General features: G+C 39.1%; 1 protein-coding gene across 2 annotated transcripts in view; it reads left to right on the forward strand.

Moving 5' to 3' along the window:
• Positions 1-24,236, forward strand: part of KIZ (kizuna centrosomal protein) — a 126,773-nt gene that overhangs the window by 87,673 nt on the left and 14,864 nt on the right. For both annotated transcript variants that reach the window (XM_075862978.1, XM_075862979.1), the window contains one exon: positions 5,026-5,122. In XM_075862978.1, coding sequence (XP_075719093.1) covers positions 5,026-5,122 — 97 coding nt within the window. The remainder of the gene's footprint in view (positions 1-5,025; positions 5,123-24,236) is intronic.

Consider the following 24,236-nt stretch of genomic DNA (forward strand, 5'->3'; position numbering starts at 1 on the left):
TGGATAACAAATGTATGGTTGCATTTTCTCCTATAGTTCTTGTGAAAATTTAAAATGTTAGCAAAATCTAAATATTGGAAACCATTTAATTTTAACCTGTGAGGGTCAAAATGCTTATAACACCCCTAGATCAGTTTGAGGTTTGTAGTTTCCTGATGAGGTCACTTTTTGGGGTTCTTCACTATATTAGTACCTCAGGGACTTTGCTAATGCGACATGGTGTCAGAAAACCATTCCCGAAAAATCTGCATTCTAAAATCCAAATGGCGCTCCTTCCCTTCTAAGCCCTGCCATGTGTCCAAACAGCAGTTTATGACCACATGTGGGGTATTGCCATGCTAGTGTCTCCTGAATTTATTGTGAAAATTATTATTTTTTAGCTAAAACTGCATATTATTGGGTTTTCGCTCTATTCTAATAAATTCTATAAAACACCTGCCTGCAGGAGTAGGTGGGCAAATTGATATTTCTTTTTGTAGCAAAAGATTTATTATAACTTGTAATTTATTAATCTAAACCTCTTCTCATTCTGGACTTTGGAGTCTAGTGGGCGGTCCAACTCAGTGCTGGACAGCCTTTCCTGTATTAGTGTGAATACAGAGAGCTGTCAGTCAGTCATTAGAACCACCCACTGAACTCCAAAGCCCAGAATGAGAAGAGGTTTAGATACACGAAATCTTTTGCTACAAAAATACATATCAATCTTCCAAGCTGCCTCTGCTCTATAACATGCTGCCCGCAGATCAAACAGCATATACAACTTGACAGGTTCCCTTTAATTGCTGTAAAACACCTAAAGGGTTAACAAACTTTCCAAATTCTGTTTTGAATACGTTGAGGGTGCAGTTTTTTTTAAATGGGGTTTCTAATTTATAGGCCCCTCAAAGCATGAGATAAGAGAATTTACAGAGTACACAGGTGCTGGGATATTTAGAAGACACAGCTCTGGTACACATACTGTAACTGTAACGAGCCGTGCACCTGTGTGACCATCACATGACCATGGACAGAATTGTATCCACTGGAAGTAAATAATAAATGTATGTACTGAATAACAGCCAGCAGAGATCTTGAAAACCTTGAGCAATTCATACAAGAAGTATATTAGAAAATTGGATAACTTTTAATTATACAAAAAAAATAACATTAATATTCTGAAGCCGGAGAACCCCTTTAAGTTACGAAGTCTAAGTTTCACCATCAGACAGGTAACCTAACTGCTCATTTTCAACTATATGGCTAGTGCTACACCTAGGCTTTGTATCGTTAACTACAAAAAACGGTCTCTGAAATTACTGTCCATACAAATGCAGTGAATAGCTTGAAAATCGTTAAAATCGCTCCAGGCGAGCGAGTTGCTAGCAATTTTTTTAATATTTATTCGTTACACGCTGGGATTTCGGAGTGATTTTTAAACAGTAGCTACTTTTTCCCTCCATAGATTAATATGAAAATCCTTTGAAAATCTCGTAGAAATTGCTCCTTAATGTTTTGATTACGCTGCAGAAAAAAAAAAATCTTACTACAAAAAGTCTGCGTGTAGCCCCAGCCTATAACTTCAATCTGGGCTCCCATAATGCACTGCACCTATTCTGTTCCTGTTTGCGATAATACTCTTCCTCTGTATTTGTTGTCCGGTTTATATGGACTACCACTGAGTCTCCTGCAGTCGTGCTCCGCACCCCTGTTACTCTGTACTAGGCTTAACACAGTGCTCCTTTAGGCCACATGCACATGATGTGTGTATCATGCAGATTTGCCACGTAGATTTTCCTGCGGCAAATCCACTGCATAATACAGTATTAGTAAAGTACATGACATTTCTAGTAATCTCATCTAAATGTTGCTGAATTTTTCTGCAGGTAAATTGACCTGTGGTGCAGATTTTAATATCAAGCAATTTATCTTGTATTTCTGTTTTAGGATTGTATCTGACAAGTTTATTAAGAAAGGCACCAAAATATGCAGAATAAAATCCACATCTGTTTCCTCCTCAAAATGTAAAAAAAACGCACGTAAAGCCGTGTGAAAAACGCAATATTAAGTGCAGGTTTTATCTGCGGAATTACCCACGGTTTTGAGGTGGATTTTCCACATCAAATTACACACGTGTGCATGTAGCCCTAAAGGGATTTTAAAATGAATGGCCTATTACAGTATTAGAAATATTAGAACGGTGTGGGACCAACTCACAGCACCCATGCCGATTAGCTGTTTGAAGGAGCTCGTGCGATGGCCGCATCCTTTTTATTGTTTACATGGATTTCATTTTTCTTCGTACTTGCATACGCCATTACTTCCGTAGCGTCTGTACAAGTTATCGCAGTACTGTACCATTCAAGTGAATAAGACCGCACTGCAATACCATGCACTGCCGCAGCCCCTTCAAACAGCTACTGAGAGTCGGACCCCAACCAATCTAATATTCATGGCCTATTCTAAGGATAGGCCATCAAGTTTAATATCCAGGGTAACCCCAGTGAATAAATTCCTTTAATGGCGAAATCTAGGTCATTAGTGAAACCACATAGAATAACAAAAAAGCTAAATAATAAAAAGGAATATTTAACAATCTACTGGAGACCCGCTGAGTTTCCCTATTTATGAAATATAGCCCTAATGCTATGACCTGTTTAGTTTCTAGAAAATTGTCCTTATAAAAGATTTTCTCTTCTGTCATCCCTTAATCCTCAGAACAATCTAAAAAATGGTGACGTTATATGGGTCCAATTCAGTGTCACTGGAGAAAGTGAAATGTCTCAGGGTGACTTTTACATTATCATCAATGGCATTTTATACATAAACGTTTTGGTTTTTTTTTCTCCCAAAATGTATCTGTAAATACACCTGTGAAATTATGAGGGCTGAGGGAGAACTGAGCCGCTACAGTCAGTATGACACTAATGACTTAATTTAGTAGCTTTGAAGTGAGAGGTCATCAATGCCAGCTTAGATTTATAGGCAGGGCAACCAAAACAGCAGGGGGAAACCTTTCATGTATTTTTGAAGACTTCAATGCAATCCTTCTTCCTTAAAAAAAAATAAAAAAAAAATGTCTCCGCCAAGGAATTGAATAGAACTTTGGCTTTTTTATTTATTTAAGAAAATTTGTTTTGTCTAAAGTTGTATAAAAAAGAAACCAATATCTGTCTAATGTCGATGGCTTTGGGTAGGATTAGTGGCCAGATTTACTATAATAATCCACTTATAGCGCGTCTGCTATTGCCAGCAGACTGGGACAGATATAAAGCTTCCCCTGTACCATTCGTCTGATCTGCGTGTCCTTGATTTCATGGTTATTACGTGTGGCCATCTTCCTTTATGCCATTCATGTGATCATAGAATTATATTGTGTCTTCCTAAACTTTAAGTGATTTAGGGATAAAGTTAAACACAGATGTCTGTTCGTATCTTATAATCATAGAATTTATAAATGATCAGGGGTTACGCTTGGCATACACACGTCATGTTGCTAGTGCAATGGTGGTCTTTCACAGCTTCTTCCTTGTGTGCTATCCGGGTGTTAGGTGGCTCTACCCTATAATAACATTTTATATTTAAAATATATGTGAACTATAAAATGTTATGTAGGCAAATCTGTCTAAAAGTCAGACCTTCATAAAATAAATGAACCCTAGATTTTCACGTTAAAATCGACATAAAATGTTATAGGGGCTATCCCACCTTGATATTTCGAGGATATAACGGAAAATTCAACCTTTCTTTTATTTATGTGATAAGTTGGGGCACATGCATTACTTTTTATGTTCCTCTCTGTGATTATTTCAAATCACTGTCGTCTCGCCTGCAGCAGCTCTTTCTAATCCCCTGCATAGACATAGAGTTAAAAGATAAAATTCTAGCTGCCTGCCGCCACCACTAGGGGGAGCTTACTGCATACTACTTTCTTATGTAGCTACAAGCTGCCAGAATCATATTTTTTAACCTCTATATTTATGTAGGGGATTTGGAGCTTTGTATCAGGGTCACTTATAGGTTGGAAGTGAAAAGTAAGCATCGTGTAACCGTAAAATCCATTCACGATAAGTAAAACAATGATCACTATTTATCAAAACTGTCCAGCATTAAGACCGGCCTTGTTGCTCATAGTAACCAATCCAAGTGCAGCTTTAATTTCTAAAGCTGCTCTGGAAAACTGAAATTTGTACTATCATTGATTGGTTTCTACGGACGACAAGTCCAGTTTTTCTTTTAGACGGTTTTGATAAATGAGACCCTTGTAGGCAATGTAAAATGATGTTTGAAACTGGAGTTTTCCTTCTTATGGGTTTTAAAGGTGATACTTTATTTTGGCAATACAGTTGTCTAATGTTGCAGTGAACCATGGGTGCACTTTGTTACATATGACAGTGTATTTTGTTCAATACAATACATTCTTTGCTGGCATTTTAGTAACACCCTCCCCCCCTATCCCCATAAACACAAATTTTACAATAAATTAAGACGTCCAAATAATATAGACCTATCTGGTACCCCATAACCGTAACAACCTGTGCACTAAATTTTGTAACATTATTTATTCTGACTGGTGGACTGTTTAAAAAAAACTATGGTGAAATTCTTTTTTTTTTTTTTTTTTTTGCATTTTCCCATAATTTGGACAAGAATATAAATTCTAACCTATATGCACTCCTAGAGTGGCATCTAAGTGAAGTTAAACTTGTCCTGCAAAAACGAGGCCTCATACAGTTTTGTTATAAAAATTAAGCTGGAAAAAAAGTTATTACGAAAACTTTGTTTGGTCCTCAAGGGATTTAGAAATGATGATGATGATGATAATAATGATAATGACAATAATAATTATATTATTAGTATTTTACATGTTTTATATTTCTCCATGCAAGAGGATTTTATTTGCAGTAGTAATAGGTGTTCTAACATCTCTTTACTTATAATTTACTTACATTTTTCTGGGGTTGTTGTTGTTTTTGGGTTAGCAAACTACTGATCGCATTATTTATTTATGTAAAGTTTCCAAAAATTTACCCTACTTCTTGACTCCAGGGTTAACACAGGACAATGCTAATTTAAGAGGCATTTCAAGGAATAAACCGACTTCAGAAGGTACCTTATCTTCAAGTGAACCAAGTCCTATACACAGGTACAAAAATAATTGAATTGTTTTTTTCAGTGCTTCAATTTTTTTTTTTATATATATATTTTTGTTATTCATTTTTGCTTTTAGTTTGGCTTCCTATAAACTAAATCTAAAATCACCAGTTTAAGTTTTGACTGGCGTAGCTACATTTTTTCACGAAGCCCAGGTATTGTTGTGCAGCTGTTGTCTTCTCATTTTAAGACTCAATTGACATTGCACTGAACCTCAAATTAACGTGTACAGCTGCTCTCCGTAGGGCTACTTAGAGACCAGACAAAGGCAGTTGTCAGGCAGAGAGCTGACATAATGCAGCAAGAGTCTTGAAGAAATAAAGTGGTGTATTTTCTCTAGTTAATATTGACAGAATGTAAACCAAGCTTCACTGAAATGCATATTTTCTGTTTTATTCAGAGCCGGCTATCTTTCTCTCTTTAATGTCCGATTTAGCAATCCTTCCGATTGTAGCGTTGACAATTTAATCAATTAAATTAACCGCCTAGGTGTTCCTGCTATTTGTAGAATAGCGTCCAAAAATAAGTATCCCTGAGTTTATTTTCTTCTGGGAAGATGTAATCGCCATAAACGAGTGAAACTATGTTATTAAATTATTTTGGAACCTCCACTAAATCCTAAACGAGCAATAGAAATATTGCAAGGTAATATGTACATGGATATCTATTCTATATGTAGAAATATGGATTCTACGTAAATACAGACACAGCGATAAAGCAATATAGATAATATAATACCAGTCCTATAAAAATGGGTTGTCCAGGTTTAGAAAAAAGGGTCTACTTTATTTTTTTTTTTCCAGAAACAGCGCCACCCTTGTCTATGGGCCATGTTTCGTCTTGCTGCTAATCCCCATTTACTTGAATTCATTTACACAGGAGTAGCGCTGTTCAAGAAAAAATCCGATCCTATATTCTATTCTTAAATAATTTTCATTCAATATGTAGGAATTTTTTTATTCTAACAGTGGTTTTAAGATGTTAAAATTTAACTCCAACCAACATTTATAATTCTATTGTTTTATGAAAATATTCTTATTTACTTGGGTAGCTGTTTTAATTTTTGATCAAAAATAGCAGCATACGGAGTCCCCTGCACCTCTGTACTATGGCGCCATGCCATGCTCACCCAGATGTATGTGGAGATAATCCCTCCTAGAAGCATAGCTCTGTAAAACAGCATGTGATGGAATATGCCACTATTTTTCTGTCGGACTATGGATGATACCTCTGTTTACCACTGTATGAAATTGGGGACATATGGAGATACTGTAAAGCTCCATGCACCCGCCATATTACGGCTCCATACAAAGAAGAGCAAAAATACGGGCGTGTGCATATGAGGCCTTTCTAGCGCTCCATCTCATATCTATTCATCTATCTTTCTGCTATATAACTACCACATATTTATGTATTTATCATCTATCAATCGAACTCCTATATCGATCACTATTTGTTTTTTGTGCAAACACCCAGTTTATTTTTTTCAATGACTTGCCTAATTTGTTGAAAAAAATATAAAAAATAAATGCATATTTAGAGAAAAGAGCATGGTTCTCAATGCAGACATAGTAATCTTGTTATTACCCGTTTAGAATACCACGGTTATTATTTCCCAAAACCAATCATTATAAATTATATACCTTTTTTTTTTTTTAGCCCGTACCTCTGGTTTTACTGAATATACTAGTGAATTGACTAAACCGCAATTCCTTAATATATTATTATAAAATGCCTGCTCGTGGGCTGGAAAAAATGTATTTGAAAGTCTAAATCTGAACCTTTTTATTCATGCAATTTTCTAAAATATTTAGGAAATTGTATTAAAGCCAGTTACTATTTAAATTCTATATTAAGAATTGAAGATAGGAAATGATTTGCATTTTTAATTTGACCAAATTCGATGATTAAATGTAATATTTCTACCACATACAATTACTGTCGGCTGTTTATAATATTGCTAAAAATTAAAAAATGAACTTACTGTATTATATCAACAGTGATGAGTACAGCTACTTGACTAGAGAAATGACTGTAAAGTGAACGTTACAATGCCTACACATTGTTAATTATTACTGATCGCTGCCACTTAATTAATGGACTTTCCAGATGAGCTACGAAAGCAACAGTACAATGTACAAGTCATAGGCACTCGGCAAAACACATGAAAATTTGATGTACAGCCACAGCCCTCCCCTATTGAGTACAGTGATATATTTATCTGGAGCAATTATTCCTCTGAAAGACTGACTATAGAGCTTCCTTTATTTTATGTATTTTTCTTCCTTTTCCTTTTGCTGATGCACATAAATCATGCGAAGTCATAAAAGACTATACCATTAGGGAGAATCCACTTACCGAAATCAATGGGTCTCATGTATGAGTAGGATCAAAAGCAAATCCAGCATTCGTCAATAAAAAAGTATGATCTGGAGACATGTAATTGCAGGAAATATCAGTAACAATTTATTGTACGTAATACATTGATCAACAGTTCATTCTATGAGGCCTTACATTTTTTAAGGATGAAATAATAGCTTGTGTGAATTTCACCAGAATTATTTTTATTTTTCCTTCCATTATTTCTCTTTAGTTCCAAAAATAAAACCCTAATGTCATGTTTAGATTTACAGGCACACTCTTAATAAATCCCTGGTTTAGGATCTTATTTAATTAAAAAAAAGTTATGTTTATAATAAAAACCTGACTTAAACACTATTTTCTTTTAGGTGACTATCAATGTACAAAAAAAACAAACACGGAAATATTGGAAATTTTTATACTAGCCACTGGGGCGCAAACCATAAGCTGACATTTCCGTTTTTTTACCAGCGCACTTTTCTGCTTTGTTGTGTAGACTGGGACAGGTACAGCAGAGGAATCTCATTATCATTAGATGTTGGGGAATTTAATGACACATGGCAGCTTTATTGTACTGCTGTAAGCCTATATAAGGACACTATACACATAGATAAATCTGAATGCATCTACCTTTTCACTATCTGGTACTCTGTCTCTTTCTGGAGATTGTATTAGTCTATAAGGAGGAAGTGTGTGTCTCCAATATGACTGCCCCCGGGAAGTTTTTAAAATAAATAGCTTCAATATTTGAAAAAATTATAAACATACATTCTATTCAACATGCTTATATTTCATCGAACTAAATTATATGATATAAAAAAAAAAAAGAAACCGGCTCACCTGGTCCAGATGCCAGTCACAGGCAATGAGAACCAAGTTTCTGGTGGGTGCACGAAATCCTTGTTGGCTCTATGGCAATAATAGTGGAAAATAAAGAAGTATCATCTAGCACTCCAGTATTAAAAGAATTTTCTTTTTATTAACATTTTCTTAAAAGATCACTTGCAAATAGTCATGGTGAGTAGACCATTCCCACAAACTCTTACGCGTTTCAAACCTTGCGACTTTTAATCTTAGCATAATTTTATTACTAGAGTGCTGCATAATACTCCTTTATTTTCCAAAATATAGGATACATTCCCTTTAAGCTTTTGTTTCGGTGTATCCTTGTATACTTTATGCTATTATAACCCCTCTTGCATTTTTGCCCCCGTACTTGACATAACTTTTCAGTAAACTAGTCTTAATAAACATCCCCATTGTTAACAATTAAGGTTGTGTTCACATCAGCTTTAGGTTCCATTGATGGGTTCTGTCAGACCATTCCGTCAGGTGAACCCATCAACGGAAAGTCAAACGAAAACCATAGCTTTCCGTTAGCATTACCATTGATTTCAATGGTAATGCTTCCGTTGCTAATGGTCTCCGTTCCGTAAGTTTTTAGTTTTTTACAGAATCGATAGTGCAGTTAAAAAAATCTGAAAACTTACGGAACGTAGACAAACGGAAACCATTAGCAACAAAAGCATTAACAAGCTATGGCTTCCGTTTGCCTTTCCGTTGATGGGTTCCCCTGACGGAAAGGTAATAAAGGAACCCATCAACGGAAACTGAACGCTGATTTGAACAGTCCTTTATGCTTAATTGAATAAAAACGAAATATCTTATGTGCAATGCTAGTGAATGTAGATTTAGAGCTGACCATTGGGGTGTATACCCGTGTGCGTGTGTAGATATATATATACAAATACACAAATTGTATTTAATTTTTTTCTGAAAAAAAGAACATGTTCTAGGATTACATTTTTACATTCCTAATCTAAAAAACTTTCACAACTACATTTTGTAGAGCGGTTTCTTTAAAAAAAAAAAAAACACCGCTCCCTCCCTCTATTGCGCTAAAAAATGTGTGACCTGACATTGTTCACATTTCAACATCCATTGAAATGTTATCGATTAGAACTTGAGATCAGGTTAGAGCACATAAAGTGAAGATTTACCATTGTCAATCCCTTCCTTTTTTGGGGGGGGGGGGATTGAATTACCTCTAGCTGCTTGACGGCACTAGGGAGAGCAGTCACAGGGAATTTGATATCCCCGGGCATGCTCCCCTCTGTTATATAGGGATTCCGACTTGAAAAAGGGAATTGAAGTAAATGTGTGTGTATATAATATAAAACTGAAGTATACGTTTATGTATATATACTCCTCTGCAGTAAATGACTTGATGCGGTCATTGTTATCTAGTATTATGACTAATAGTACCAGGCTTTTAGAAACCTTACACTGATATTTTACTTTGTCTCATGTTAAAAATAGCACTGAACTCAGAACCTATAGGAGTGCAGAACATGTTTTTATTCCTCAGTTTCACAGCTACACACTCAATTTTCACAGCACTTAAAGAGTTGTCCAGGATTAGGAAGCAAATGATTGCTTTGTTCCAAAAAGAGCACCACCCGTATCCACAGGTTGTGTGTGGTATTGCAGTTCATCTTCATTCACTGTTTTAGGAAGAAAGTAGCAAAGTTTTTCTAATCTTGGTCAAACCCTTTAAGACCCTTCTTAAAGCAATGTCCCCAACTTACAATAACAACTTCAAGTTCGTCTCTATTCACATTTTTTTAAAAATTGATGTGTGAGATGTAGATTGACCTAACTTACTGCATCACCAACGTTATCCCTGGACATGTCACATCTCTAACATTCTAATTATATGCCGAAGTACTATTTCTCCATCTCTGTAGTCTTAATTAAACCTTTCCCCCTTCCCAAACCTATTAAGGTAGTGTCCTCGATATGATAAATTATTATTTTGTTTCCTTGCCCCGCACATGTGACCAAGGACCTGCAGAGCTATAACATAAAACTACAATCCTGAGTGTCATCTGCTGACAATTAAACCCAAGTCAGTGGGGAGGGAAAGCCTGAAATCTCCTCCCACTTTTCTTTCCAGTGCTATATATCCGCTCTTTGGAAGGGTTGATGGGAAGTAACCTAAAAACAATAGAATTCTTAACTCTTTAGCCAGAAATAATAAAAATCATTAATACCATTGCATTCGGAACATTCTTTTGCACAAAGTAGGATTTTTACAAATTTTTTCCAAGTCTGAAAACTACCTTAAAGAAGTTCTCTGAAATGAGAAAAATGTAAATGTATTTACATATCCTCCAGTTATTCTGCATAATGGTCATTTATTGTCAGTTAAATATTCACAATAATTTATAGTTATATCAGTAACTTCAACAGCCAATGAGAAATTTAATATATATTTTTAATTTTATTTTTATTATCCCTATTAGACAGCTTATGTTTATATTTATGGCAATCTTTAAAAATTCAATTGTCTGTACTATGAACACACGTAAAAACCAGACGGCCTGACATTTTTTTTTTTTTAAGCCAATATTTTTTATACAATTACCTGTTCGCACCGTTTTGAATTAATTTTAGGTGGTTAGAGACTGCATAGGTAAGGACTGGTCCACTCAGCTAAACCCTTTGCTTAAAAGCCCAGTTCCAGCCACTACTATCCCAAAAACTTTGTGTTGTTTATATACCTATATCAAAAATTTGGGGTAAGTCTGGCTGAAGGGTATTGAACCTGTAAGTCTTTTATGCAAGAATAGAAATACAGTGAAATCTCAGAAAAGCCCACTTCTTTGAGACCTCCCTCCTTCTTCTAGACCAGATTTTAAATTCCCCTATTTTTGTATATTGGCCTCTTCTTCGAGAGGACCACCCCTCTAAATGACCATGTTCCACTGAAATTCTGGATAGTCGTCTCAAATAGGTGTTCCGAATAGTAACTTTTCACTATTTTGAGAAAACGCAAACAAGATAATAATTCAAGGTTGAAATATGAAATACTGTGAAAATACTTTTTTCCCCCAAGTGGTCTTGCTCCACAATCCGCCTTCCGTGCCACCGGTGTCTTTTCTCTTGGTAACGCCCGTTTCTTCAAATTTCCCCAAATTCGGACAATCCATAGATTGACAATACTGTGATCTTCTTCCCACGGGTGCGCGCCAGATACTTGGTTAACCGAGTTTATTTTGATTTTCTTTCCGTCTTTTGTAACATGGTTCGTCTTTATTTAAAGTGCCTCATCATGCCGTTCTTGTGACCATTGAAGTTTATGTTTATAGTCTGTTTTTTAAGTTTACCAGCAACACACGGTTAGGCGTACTTGACATCCGTCTTGGAAGGGGGAGATTAAGTTGGTGAAAGAGACGCTGGGTGTAGACAGAAAGCCGGGAGCTCAGGTGCTCACTTATTTCTGATTGACATGCAGCGAAATTTCTTCTAGGCTTACTTTTTAAAGATTCCACTTCTGGCAGTCACTTCTTGTGCTTTATTGCTTTTACAAGTGGTCTCAAAACCCTGATACTTGAAAATAAACATAACAGCGCCGTTACTGCTGTGGTACTTTTTAAAAAGTCTTCTTTGCTCTGTTTTTGTCAGTGAGCTGATGAGTGACATCAAAGCCGACCCCGCTGGACCGAAATTAAAAAAAAAAATGGCTTCCTCTGATGTCCTAGAGACAATAATTATGATGTGCCGGTTAAGTCCAAACTACAGCTGAGGGATTTTACTTTAAAGCAGAGGATTGGGCGCAAAAAAAAAAATGCATTTATAGCTCTTTGTCTGCCACCTCATTATGTGGGGGTCTGATTCATTAAGTAATTGGTTTGCAGTTGTTTACATGAGTATTAAGGCCTTCTATTCATAAGCCTTTGAGAGATACATTGTGCAAATGTTGCATGTTATGAATGCCGAATGAGGGGCAGGGGGCCAGTCCTATTGGCTAAACACTGTACTCTGTTGAAAAGCAAGAGAAAGGGATTGGGTGCTGCTTTGCATAGCAATGACTTTGCTTTAATAAGCTTTACAGATTAATACACGCAAGCTATAAAAGATGCAAAGAGATACTCTTAGCACATTTAAACATGCTCATTTCACTATTGTGGTACTGGAGACTGAAAGAATCGAGTTCTTTCATATGCATTTTTTTTTTCTCCGTCCTATGTCTTTAGTGGAAGAAACTTAATAGAATCCGATGTTTATTGTATTAGAAATCAAGGGACAGAGCAAGATCTGCAACAGTTTATTATTAAAGATTCATTCAATTTAAATCTTTTTCTGCCATTGTATTTGCTATAGCAAAATCATTTTGCGGTTGAATGGGGATAAAAGGCGTAATGTGCAAAGAAGTGAGTCTTAATAGGACGCTGCTCTCTGAGTAAAGACCACTTGTTCCCCTTTGTGCAGAAGAACATGCCGGCTTCCTCCTCTTCACTACGCACTGTTTGGCCTTCCACCATTAAAATGCATTCTGTTTCTTTCCCATAAAACATTCGTAAGAAACAACATAAATCCAACCAGGAGACTCTTGCACTTGGTTATCAAAAAGAACACAAGGTAAAATGATCAGTGCCCGCAAGTAAAACATAAGCAATGTTATTTAGATGGTGTGCGAACTGGTAAATCCTGTACCGGCTGCGATTTTGTATACTGGTGTGGGATTGGGTCTGTGTAATAATGAACAAGCCAGAGGAGGTCGCTAGATACTGAGCCACGCTGGGCTATGAGATCTGAAAGATAACTAATCCATGTAGAGTAAACACAGAACTATTCATGTTATGGAACATTTGACATTCTGCTAAATCCTATATAACGGTATTTAGAGGTTTATTTTTTATTTTTATTTTATTTTATTTTTTTGTGCTGCCCATCATACATCTTGGAAATATATTAGAAGTTTCCTCTAATTAAAATAAGCCAAACTGCTATTACAACCAGTTTATTTAGGACTCTCATTTTTACTATGTCCAAGGATATTTAAAACCTTTAAAATATATTTTATATATATTTTTTATATAGCATTTATAGGACAGAGGAATATAAACGTTTATATTATAGTGTGTTTGTCGTTCACTATAAGGTGCTTCATATTAGGCACCATAGCAAAAGCAATGCTTCATAATGGAACCGTATAATTTTTTTAGGCTAACCGATTGTCAAGCCTTTTCTGTAAATCCTTGTCCTGTTTGCAATTCCTAAAAATGACCATTAGATGGCAGTAGCATACATATTTTCTTCAGTTGGGATTGTTTATCAGCTAGTAGCTATGCTCTTATTAGTATTAATATATGTCCAAACACCTAATTTTACACAACTACTTATCGAATCGAAATTAGATTCGGCCCCAAAAAGAATTTTGAGAAATGTGCTTATCTTTAATAATACATTTTGTTTAGGATACCCTTCCTCTTTTTGTTTGTATGCCATCATTAATTTGATAGACGCTTCTATAATAAATATATTGTAGAAAAATATGCAATAAATAAATTTGTAACTGGTATTTTCAAAACTATCTTATCATCGACTGTATACCTTGGTTTTAACTTATTTCAAGGCACTTTTATTTTATCAGTTGTATACTTTCTATGTGTCTGTGTTTTTTAGATAATGAAACATGTGGTGATGATAATGCTTTACATGAACACTTTAAATGGTCATTAACCTTTCACCAAACTTTGCATTAATCAATCGTACAAGCGAATATAAGAAACTTTGTGATATATCTTATTAGAGAAAAATGCCTCTTTCTTCATATATTAACAGGTGCTTATCGCCCTTCCCCCAGCACTGAGCATTCACTCTCCGTTCACTTCTAAAATCTGTCGAGAGACGAGACGGATTATCAGCTCACTGAGGGATCAGGTTGCACGCTGCCCATAGAAGTCTATAAAAAGGGTAGGAGGGAGCAGAGTAAGAGAAAGGCAGAGAGACACACACACAGATACGCTGCTACAGCTTCTAGTGTTCTTTCTCACCCCAGTGCTGGGTTCTCATCTACACTGCTCATTACTGCTTTGTAATGTTCTCCATGTTGCTGCTGCTTCTGAAAGTGTGCTACAAAGAGATTGGGGAACAGGATGTTCTCTTCTCTGTTTGTTCTGTGTATGGGAGAAATTCTAGCAATCTAGTTCAGGTAAAACTCAGACTTAGAGATGGAGCCTGCAGAGGGGAAAACTGCTAAAAATTGTGATATACAAGTCATAAAATGGCCAGAAATAGTGTTATTCCTCATGTAAACGCATATGACCGCTTATTCTGAAAAGTCACCTAAGAGGTTAGGTACGCTTTAAATCTTAAATTGCAAATATCGACTCTCACAAATATCTGATTTTGCAATATAAATATATGTAAACAATGGATATTTTTATTCTGGTTGCCATGGTGATGTCCAGGGATATGTATAGTCCTCTATTGTATTTGTGCTTCTTTTATCCTTAAAAAAAATGTCTGTATACTTTAAAGGGTTGTTTAGGCAAGAGACATCTAATAGGTGCGGGTCCGAGAGGTGGGAGGGGCAACAGGGGGTTCTCATAGACTACAATAGGGAAAGTCATGCATATGTCCAGTCTGCTGTCCCCCTCTCCTCTTCTTTGCAAAAATCTAGTCAAGGATCACAGGCCCCCCCCCCCCCTTCTTCCGATAGGTGGGGACCCTCTTCTGAGACCTCTGCCTATCTGACACAGGCCTCAGCAGTGACAGGCAGGGGGAATGACAACATTGGCACGAAAATTGCGTTGATTTAAAGAGAACCTGTCACCAGCAACATGCATGTGGTTCTGTTCAGTGATTTGAATTCATGGTCCTTTTAATGTTTCTTTTTTTTTCTGCAGATATCAGGATTAGGGTAAAGCACTTAGGCCTAGTTCACACAGTTTTTTTTGTCAGGCAGAGAAAATCTGCCTCCAAATTCCCTCAGGGCTTATTTCGACATGTTTTCTGACCCTTTTTTGACACGTTTTTTTACAGGCGTTTTTTGTCATTCAGCAAATGCAAAAACGCTACAAATGAGCGTCAAAAGCCGCCTGGAAAAAAAAATGCCTCCATCTCCAATTGGAGGGAGATTTGAGGCGTTTTTGGGTGCTGATTCCGATGCGGTTTCTTCGTCAATTCAGTGCCAAGAAACTCAGTGTGAACTAGGCCTTACTGATATACTAATGAGCAGGGGCGTAGCTAAAGGCTCATGGGTCCCGATGCAAAAGTTCTTATACGATAAACTTCTCATGGCCGACGGTCCGCAGTTTTCAGCTGCATCGCTGGGTCTCCTAAGTGACCCAACAATGCGCACTAGCAGCCAGGGGTGTCACTAAGGACTTAAAATGTCAGGGGGAAAAAAATGTGTGTATAGGAGACAGCATATCTATAGCACTACGACCCTATAAACTATGGATAGGATTAGATACATTGGCTCAGCAGACAGTATCACACATGATAGGATTAGATATAAGGCCCAGCAGACAGTATCACACATGATAGGATTAGATATAGGGCCCAGCAGATAGTATCATACATGATAGTATTAGATACAGTGGCTCAGCAGACAGTATCACACATGATAGGATTAGATACAGTGGCTCAGAAGGCAGTATCACAAATGATAGGATTAGATACAGTGGCTCAGCAGACAGTATCACACATGATTGGATTAGATATAGGGCCCAGCAGACAGTATAACACATGATCGGATTAGATACACTCAGCTCGCTGACATTGCGGCTCCAGCGCTGGACCCAGGAAAGGTAAGAATAATAATTTTGCTTCTTTATGTGTTACTGATTATTTTTGTGTGTTTGTGTGCTTTTTACAGGTTCGGTTGTTGGACTTCGGATACGAGGACTTCAATGACGGCGTTTTTTTATTCTCAATAAAATGGTTAATGGGGGTTGTGTTTTTTTATTTCAATAAAATATTTTTTCTATGCGCTTGTATCTTTTTAAACTTTATTATCACCGCCTTAGTAATGGCCGCTGGCTGATTGACAACGCCAATTACTAAGGCGGGGCTTAATGTTAGCAGGTGCAGAGGCTAACACTAACCTCCATTATTACCCCGGTACCCACCGCCACCAGGGGTACTGGGAAGAGCCGGGTACGAACCAATACCCGACCATCTGTAGTGACGGTCAGGCACCGGGGCAGCCGCAGGCTGGTAGTATTAGGGTATGTGCACACACACTAATTACGTCCGTAATTGACGGACGTATTTTGGCCGCAAGTACCGGACCGAACACAGTGCAGGGAGCCGGGCTCCTAGCATCATAGTTATATACGATGCTAGGAGTCCCTGCCTCTCTGCAGGACAACTGTCCCGTACTGTAATCATGTTTTCAGTACGGGACAGTAGTTCCACGGAGAGGCAGGGACTCCTAGCATCGTACATAAGTATGATGCTAGGAGCCCGGCTCCTTGCACTGTGTTCGGTCCGGGACTTGCGGCCGAAATACGTCCGTCAATTACGGACGTAATTAGTGTGTGTGCACATACCCTTAAGCTGGGGAAGGCCAAAAACAGTGGCACCTACCACCCTGGTAATGCTGCCTGCTGCTGCTGTGTTGTATCTGGCTGGTTATGAAAATTGGGGGGGGACCCCACATCGTTCTTTCAAATTATTTTTTATTTTATTTTTTTTAAATGACGTGGGGTCCCCCCCATTTTTCATAACCAGCCAAATACAATAAAGCAGCAGAAGCCTAGCATCACCAGGGTGGGAAGAGCCACTGTTTTTGGTATTTCCCCTCCTGATAATACCAGCCTGCGGCCGCCCCAGTGGCCGACCATCACTACAGATGGTCAAGTACTGGATGGTAACCGGCTCTTCCCAGCACCCCTGGTGGCAGTGGGTACCGGGGTAATAAAGGGGGTTAGTGTTACTGACAATCAGCCGGCGGCCATTACTAAGGCGGTAGTAATATAGTTTAAAAAAAAAACACAAAGACATAGAAAAAATATTTTATTGAAACAAAAAAAAAAAACACACAACCCTCATTAACCATTTTATTGATAATAAAAAAAAAAAGCCGTCATCGAAGTAGTCCTGGAATCCAACGTAGTCCAACGACCGAACCTGTAAGAAAACACACAAAAAACGATTAGTAACACATGTGTTAGGCTTAGATACAGAGCCCATGTGTGATACTGTCTGTGGGACCCTGTATCTAAGCCTACCACAAGGTAGGCTTAGATACAGGGTCCAGCAGACAGTAATCTTATACAGTATAAGATTACTGTGTGCTGGGGCCCTGTATCTAAGCCTACAGTGTGGTAGGCTTATATACAGGGCCCATCAGACAGGATCACACATGGGCCATGTATCTAAGCCTACCATGTGATTGGCTTAGATACAGGGCCCAGCAGACAGGATCACACAATCTGTGATCCTGTCTAATGGGCCCTCTAAGCCTGCTAGATCATAGGCTTAAAGGGGTTGTGCAGTCCCTAAACATTGATGGCCTATCCTCAGGATAGGCCATCAGTAGCTGATGTGTCGGGGTCCGTCTGCAGGGACCCGCCAATCAGCTGTTTTGAAGGGGCCGCAACACTCGTACAAGAGCTGCTTCCCCTTCATTTCACTACTCGCTCACACTGTGAATCACCGACACCGATTCACAGTGTGAAGGGGAAGCAGCTCTCGTACGAGTGCTGCGGCCCCTTCAAAACAGCTGATTGGCGGGTCCCGGGAGTCGGACCCCGCCAGTCAGGGCTACTAATCTTACCTTCCTCTTCAGCCGCAGCGGAAGTTCTGTCCTCTCGATTTTGTGCGCGGCGCATAGCACTGTGACGTCAGGACCTCCGCTGCGATCCGGAACCAGGAAGGTAAGTACAGTCTTTGTCTTTAACCCCTTAAGGACGCAGCCTAGTTTGGGCCTTAAGGCTCAGAGCCCATTTTTCAAATCTGACATATTTCACTTTATGTGGTAATAACGTCGGAATGCTTAAACCTATCCAAGCGATTCTGAGATTGTTTTCTCGTGACACTTTGGGCTTCATGTTCGTGGTAAAATTTGGTCGATATATTCAGTCTTTATTTGTGAAAAATTGCAAAATTTAGAGAAAATTTACAAAAAATAGCATTTTTCAGAATTTAAATGCATCTGCTTGAAAAACAGACGGTTATACCACCCAAAATAGTTACTAGTTCACATTTCCCATATGTCTACTTTAGATTGGCATCGTTTTTTGAACATTATTTTATTTTTCTTGGACGTTACAAGGCTTAGAACATAAACAGCAATTTCTCATATTCTTAAGAAAATTTCAAAAGCCTTTTTTTTAAGGTACCTGTTCAGTTCTGAAGTGGATTTGAGGGGCCAATGTATTAGAAACCCCCATAAAACACCCCATTTTAAAAACTAGACCCCTCAAAGTATTCAAAACAGCATATAGAAAGTTTTTTAACCCTTCAGGCATTTCACAGGAATTAAAGCAAAGTGGAAATGAAATTTGCAAATTTCATTTTTTCTGCTGAATTTCAATTTTATTCAAATTTTTTTCTGTAACAGAGAAGGTTTTACCAGAGAAATACTACTAAATATGTATTGTCCAGATTCTGCAGTTTTTAGAAATGTCCCACATGTGTGTCTACTGCGCTCGTGGACTAAAACACAAGCCCTAGAAGCAAAGAAGCACCTAGTGCATTTTGTGGCCTCTTTTTTATTAGAATATATTTTAGGCAGCATGCCAGGTTTGAAGAGGTGTTGAGGTATCAAAACAATGGAAACCCACCAGAAGTGACCCCATTTTGGAAATTACACCCCTCAAGGAATTCATTTATGGTTTTTGTTATCATTTTGACCGCACAGTTTTTTCACAGCACCTATTTGAATTGGGCTGTGAAATGAAAAAAATGATATTTTTTCCAATAAGATGTCATTTTTGATCAAAATTTCTTATTTTCACAGGGAACAACATACGCCATTTTGTTGCCCAATTTGTCCTTCGTGCGGCAATACCCCATTTGTGGTGATAAACTGCCGTTTGGGCCCATGGGAGGGCTCAGAAGGAAAGGAGCGCTATGTGTTTGTTGGAGTCCAGATTTTGCTGGATTGGTTTTCAGGTGCCATGTCGCATTTGCAGAGCCCCAGGGGTATCAAAGCAATGGAAACCCACCAAAAGTGACCCCATTTTGGAAACTACACCCCTCAAGGAATTCATTTATGGTTTTTGTTATCATTTTGACCGCACAGTTTTTTCACAGCACCTATTTGAATTGGGCTGTGAAATGAAAAAAATGATATTTTTTCCAATAAGATGTCATTTTTGATCAAAATTTCTTATTTTCACAAGGAACAACATACCCCATTTTGTTGCCCAATTTGTCCTTAGTGCGGCAATACCCCATTTGTGGTGATAAACTGCTGTTTGGGCCCATGGGAGGGCTCAGAAGAAAAGGACCACCATTTGGCCTACTGGAGTTTTTCTGGTGCTAAGTCATGTATGCAGAAGCCCCTGAGGTACCAGTACAGTTGAAACCCCCGAGAAGTGACCCCATTTTAAAAACTACACCCCTTAAGACATTCATCTAGAGGTGTAGTGAGCATTCTGACCCCACAGGTACTGTGTAAAAGATAATGCGCAGCAGATGGTGCAGTGTGAGATTTGCAATTTTATATATATATATGCCATTTCAGTGTCCAATATATTGTGCCCAGCATGCGCCACCGGAGATATACACCCCTTAAATTGTAATGTGGGTTCTCCTGGGTACGGCAATACCCTACATGTGGCTGTTATCAGCTGCCTGGGCATACGGCAGGGCTCAGAAGGGAAAGATGAGGGGGTAAGCTGTGCGGAGTGCATCAGGGTAAATTAAAAATCAAGGGATGTATGATACATTTTAAAACAATCTTTTATACAGAGCTCTGGTTTTTCGGGACACGTGTCACATTGGTATATTGTGTTCTTCCTTATCCCCCTCTTATAGCAGACTCTGCACCTCTTTTGACTCTTTCCCTTTCCACCGGTTTGGGGAACTTCTCCTGGAAAGTGTTGCCCTGGTACGATGCGTGTGGCCCCGCTTCCAGAAGTACTGGGTGCCCCCCTTCCTGTTCCCTAAAGATTAGATCTTGAAATTCCAGGAAAGCTTCCCTCTGGCCTGCACATCGACGTAGCACGTACGCATTGTACAAAGCCATCTGTATGATGTGCCCGGCCAGCTTCTTATACCACACCGCATGGCGCTGTAGGGCTTCAGGACTTGATTTGACAAGTCCATCCCTCCCATGTACCTATTGTAGTCCAGGATGCAGTCTGGTTTGGGGGTGGCCTTTCCTTCATATATCCTAAATCTGTAGGTATACCCTGATGCACTCTCGCACAGCTTATACATCTTCACGCCATACCTTGCCCTCTTACCTGGCAGGTACTCGCGGAATTGAACCCTCCCTTTAAAATGTACCAGGGACTCATCAATAGAAAAACACTTCTCGGGGGTGTATGCTTGGGAAAACCGGGCACCGAAACGGTCTAATAGGGGTCTCCGTTTATACAAACGGTCAAAACTGGGGTAATCTCGGGGTGGGCACGGCTCATTATCAGTATAATGTAAGAAGCGAAGTATTGCCTCATTTATTTATTTTTTTAGGTTCCAGTTTATTTCTGAAGTTGCTTTGAGGGGCCCATATATTAGAAACCCCTATCAAACACCCCATTTTAGAAACTAGACCCCTCAAAGTATTCACAACAGCATTTAGAAAGTTTATGAACCCTTTAGGTGTTTCACAGAAATTTAGAGCAAAGTAGAGGTGAAATTTACTCTTTTTATACAATTTTTTTTATAACACAAAAGGATTTATCAGAGAAACGCAACTTAATACGTATTGCCCAGATTCTGCAGTTTAGAGAAATATCCCACATGTCGCCCATAGTTCGGTAATGGACTGAAGCCCCGGCCTCCGAAGCAAAGGAGCACCTAGCGGATTTTGAGCCCTCTTTTTTATTAGGCACCATGTCCGGTTTGAAGAGGTCTTGTGGTGCCAAAACATTGGAAACCCCCCAAAAGTGACCCCAATTTGGAAACTAGACCCCTTGAGGAATGCATTGTAGTTTTCTTGGGGTGCATGCGGCTTTTTGATCAGTTTTTATTCCATTTTTAGGTGGCGTGGTAACTAAAAAACAGCAATTCTACTATTGTTTTTGTATACTTTTTTTTTTACAGCGTTCACCGTGCGCTATAAATGATATATTCACTTTATTCTGCGTGGTGATACGATTACGGCGATACCAGATGTTTATAGTTTTTTTTTATGTCTTATGGTGTTTGCACAATAAAATACATTTTGTAAACAATCATTCACTTTTTGTGTTACCTTATTCTAAGCGCCATAACGTTTTTATTTTTCAATCAATAAAGCCGTGCGAGGACTTATTTTTTGCGTAACGAACTGTAGTTTCAATCATTACCATTTTTCGGTACATGCGACTTTTTGATCTCTTTTTATTCCATTTTTTGGGAGGTGAAGTGACCAAACAATTGTGATTCTGGTACGGTTTATTAATATTTTTTTTTACGGCGTTCACCGTGCGGGTTAAATAACAAAATAATTTTGTAGTTCAGGCCGTTACGGACGCGGCGATACCAATTATGTATAGTTTATTTGTTTGTTTATATATTTTTATTAATAATAAATGACTGATAAGGGAAAAAGGGGGATTTTTACTTTTATTACTTTTAAAACTTTTATTTTCTTATTTTTACACATCTTTTTTTAACTTTTTTTTTACTTTATTACTTTGTCCCACTAGGGGACTTGAGGGCAGGAGACCCTGATCGCTATTCTAATACACTGCACTACATGCGTAGTGCAGTGTATTAGAACTGTCAGCTACTCACTGACAGCAAGCATAGTGGGTCCTGACGTTGTCAGGACCCACTAGGCTTCCGTCTATGGCATAGCCGGACGCCATTGTTTGGTGTCCGGTTGCCATAGTCACCATCGCCGGCCGCTATCGTGTAGCAGGCCGGCGATGGCGGATTAACCCCTAAGAAGCCGCGATCGCTATTGAACGCGGCTTCTGAGGGGTTAATCGGCGGGGGAGCTCTGCGATCGGTCCCGGCACATTGAGCAGTGATAGTCTGCTGTCGGAAACAGCAGCTATCACAGCTCATGAACGCGCCCCGCGCGAACGGCGCCGTGTTTACTTCATGACCTACTATTAGGTCACTGAGCGCGAACGCTACAGTTAGCATGACCTAATAGTAGGTCATGGAGCGTTAAGGGGTTAAGATCTGCATAATTGTTAGTCCTTCTTACAAAGAAAAAATAATTTAAAAAAATTGCATCTTTATAACCGGGGCCAGATTAGGATCCCAGAAGAAGGTCGGCTCCAGCAGCTAGACCAGAGGAAAGACTAAAGCTACAATATTCTGCAAGCGCAACTCATTCCATACTTGCTATATGAATATGCGGTGTTGTACCAGGGGCGTAGCTGGGGGGGGGCAGGCGGGGCATTTGCCCCGGGCGCAACCCGGAGGATAGGGAAGGGGGGACGCTGAAGAGCAGCTGATCGCTGCTGACAGGCGCCCCGTATGTGGGACACCTGCAGCAGCTTAGGAACAGCCAGGACATTACGGCGTTCTGACTGGGGTCTGTGACGGCCAGGGAGTGGACCAGTCCAGTCACCTGACCTCACGTCAGTGACATGAGGTCAGATGACTCAGGTCAGGGGACAGGTCCACTCCCGTGCTGCAGCCTTCCAGCATCTGCCTGTGCTCTGCCGAGAAGCAGAGAGGAAGCTCTGTGTGTGTGTGTGTGTGTGTGTGTGTGTGTGTGTGTGTGTGTCTCTGCATGTGTTTGTCTCTTACATCTACTACATTATCTGTACTCAGAGAGTTATCTCTGTGTTATCTGTGGTGTTACATAGGACTGCAGGTAACACTACTATCTGTATTTAGAGAGTTATCACTGTGTTATCTGTGTTGTTACATAGGACTGCAGGTAACATCTACTACATTATCTGTGTTGTGTACATATGTGCCTGTGTGCGTATATATGGGTCTGTTTGTGAATGTGTCTTTGTGCTTGTATATTTGTGCCTTTTATGTATTTGTATATGTTCCTGTCTGTGTATTTATATGCCGGTGTGTGTATTTACCTGTTTGTATATATTCCAGTTGTGTGTATGTATATTTGCCTGTATGTCTAAATATCTGTCTTTTTGTATGTACAGTATATATGTTCCAGCGGGTCCATATATGTGGTTCATTTTTGGTTTGTGTAGGGGGCGGCAATAGAGAGTCCCGCACAGGGCGCCATCCAAGTGAACGCCGGCCCTGGCTGTCACCCTAGTCAGAAGGAACTGCGCCGCATGACCTCCTCGGCTTCTCCGGTAAGTCACACCAGGCAGAGCGGAGAGTGGTAGAGGTAGGCTACCGCTCACCGCTCTGTTCACAGTGTGGCGCTAAGTACAAGGGGGGGGGGAGTGTGGCACTATTTACAAGGGGGGCTGTGTGTGGCCTCTTTAATTTATTTTCTTTTAATTTATTTTTATGTTAATTACATTATAGAACTATAATCGCTTGTAAAATGTAGAAATGCTTTTATACTCAAGTTACATTAAAAAAATTGTGAACAAAAAATTAGATCTCATTGATTGGTAGGGAAAGAAAACATGGCGAGGGGGAAGGAGATGTCGGGAAATAAGTTGGGGGGGGGGCGCCAATCTGAATCTTTGCCCCGGGTGCAGAAGAACCTAGCTACGCCTCTGTGTTGTACTACATGACCATGGCTTCACCAGCTATGCCTTGTTATTTGGGCTTAACTCCTTAACGCCGAAGGACGGATATATCCGTCCTCAGCAGCTGCTAGTTCGCGCAGGAGGACGGATATATCCGTCCTGTGATGGCGCGGGTACTGAGACTGTACCCACGCGATCAGAGGCAGGAGC

The sequence above is a fragment of the Rhinoderma darwinii genome, chromosome 4, assembly GCF_050947455.1.
Source record: "Rhinoderma darwinii isolate aRhiDar2 chromosome 4, aRhiDar2.hap1, whole genome shotgun sequence".
NCBI lineage: Eukaryota > Metazoa > Chordata > Amphibia > Anura > Rhinodermatidae > Rhinoderma > Rhinoderma darwinii.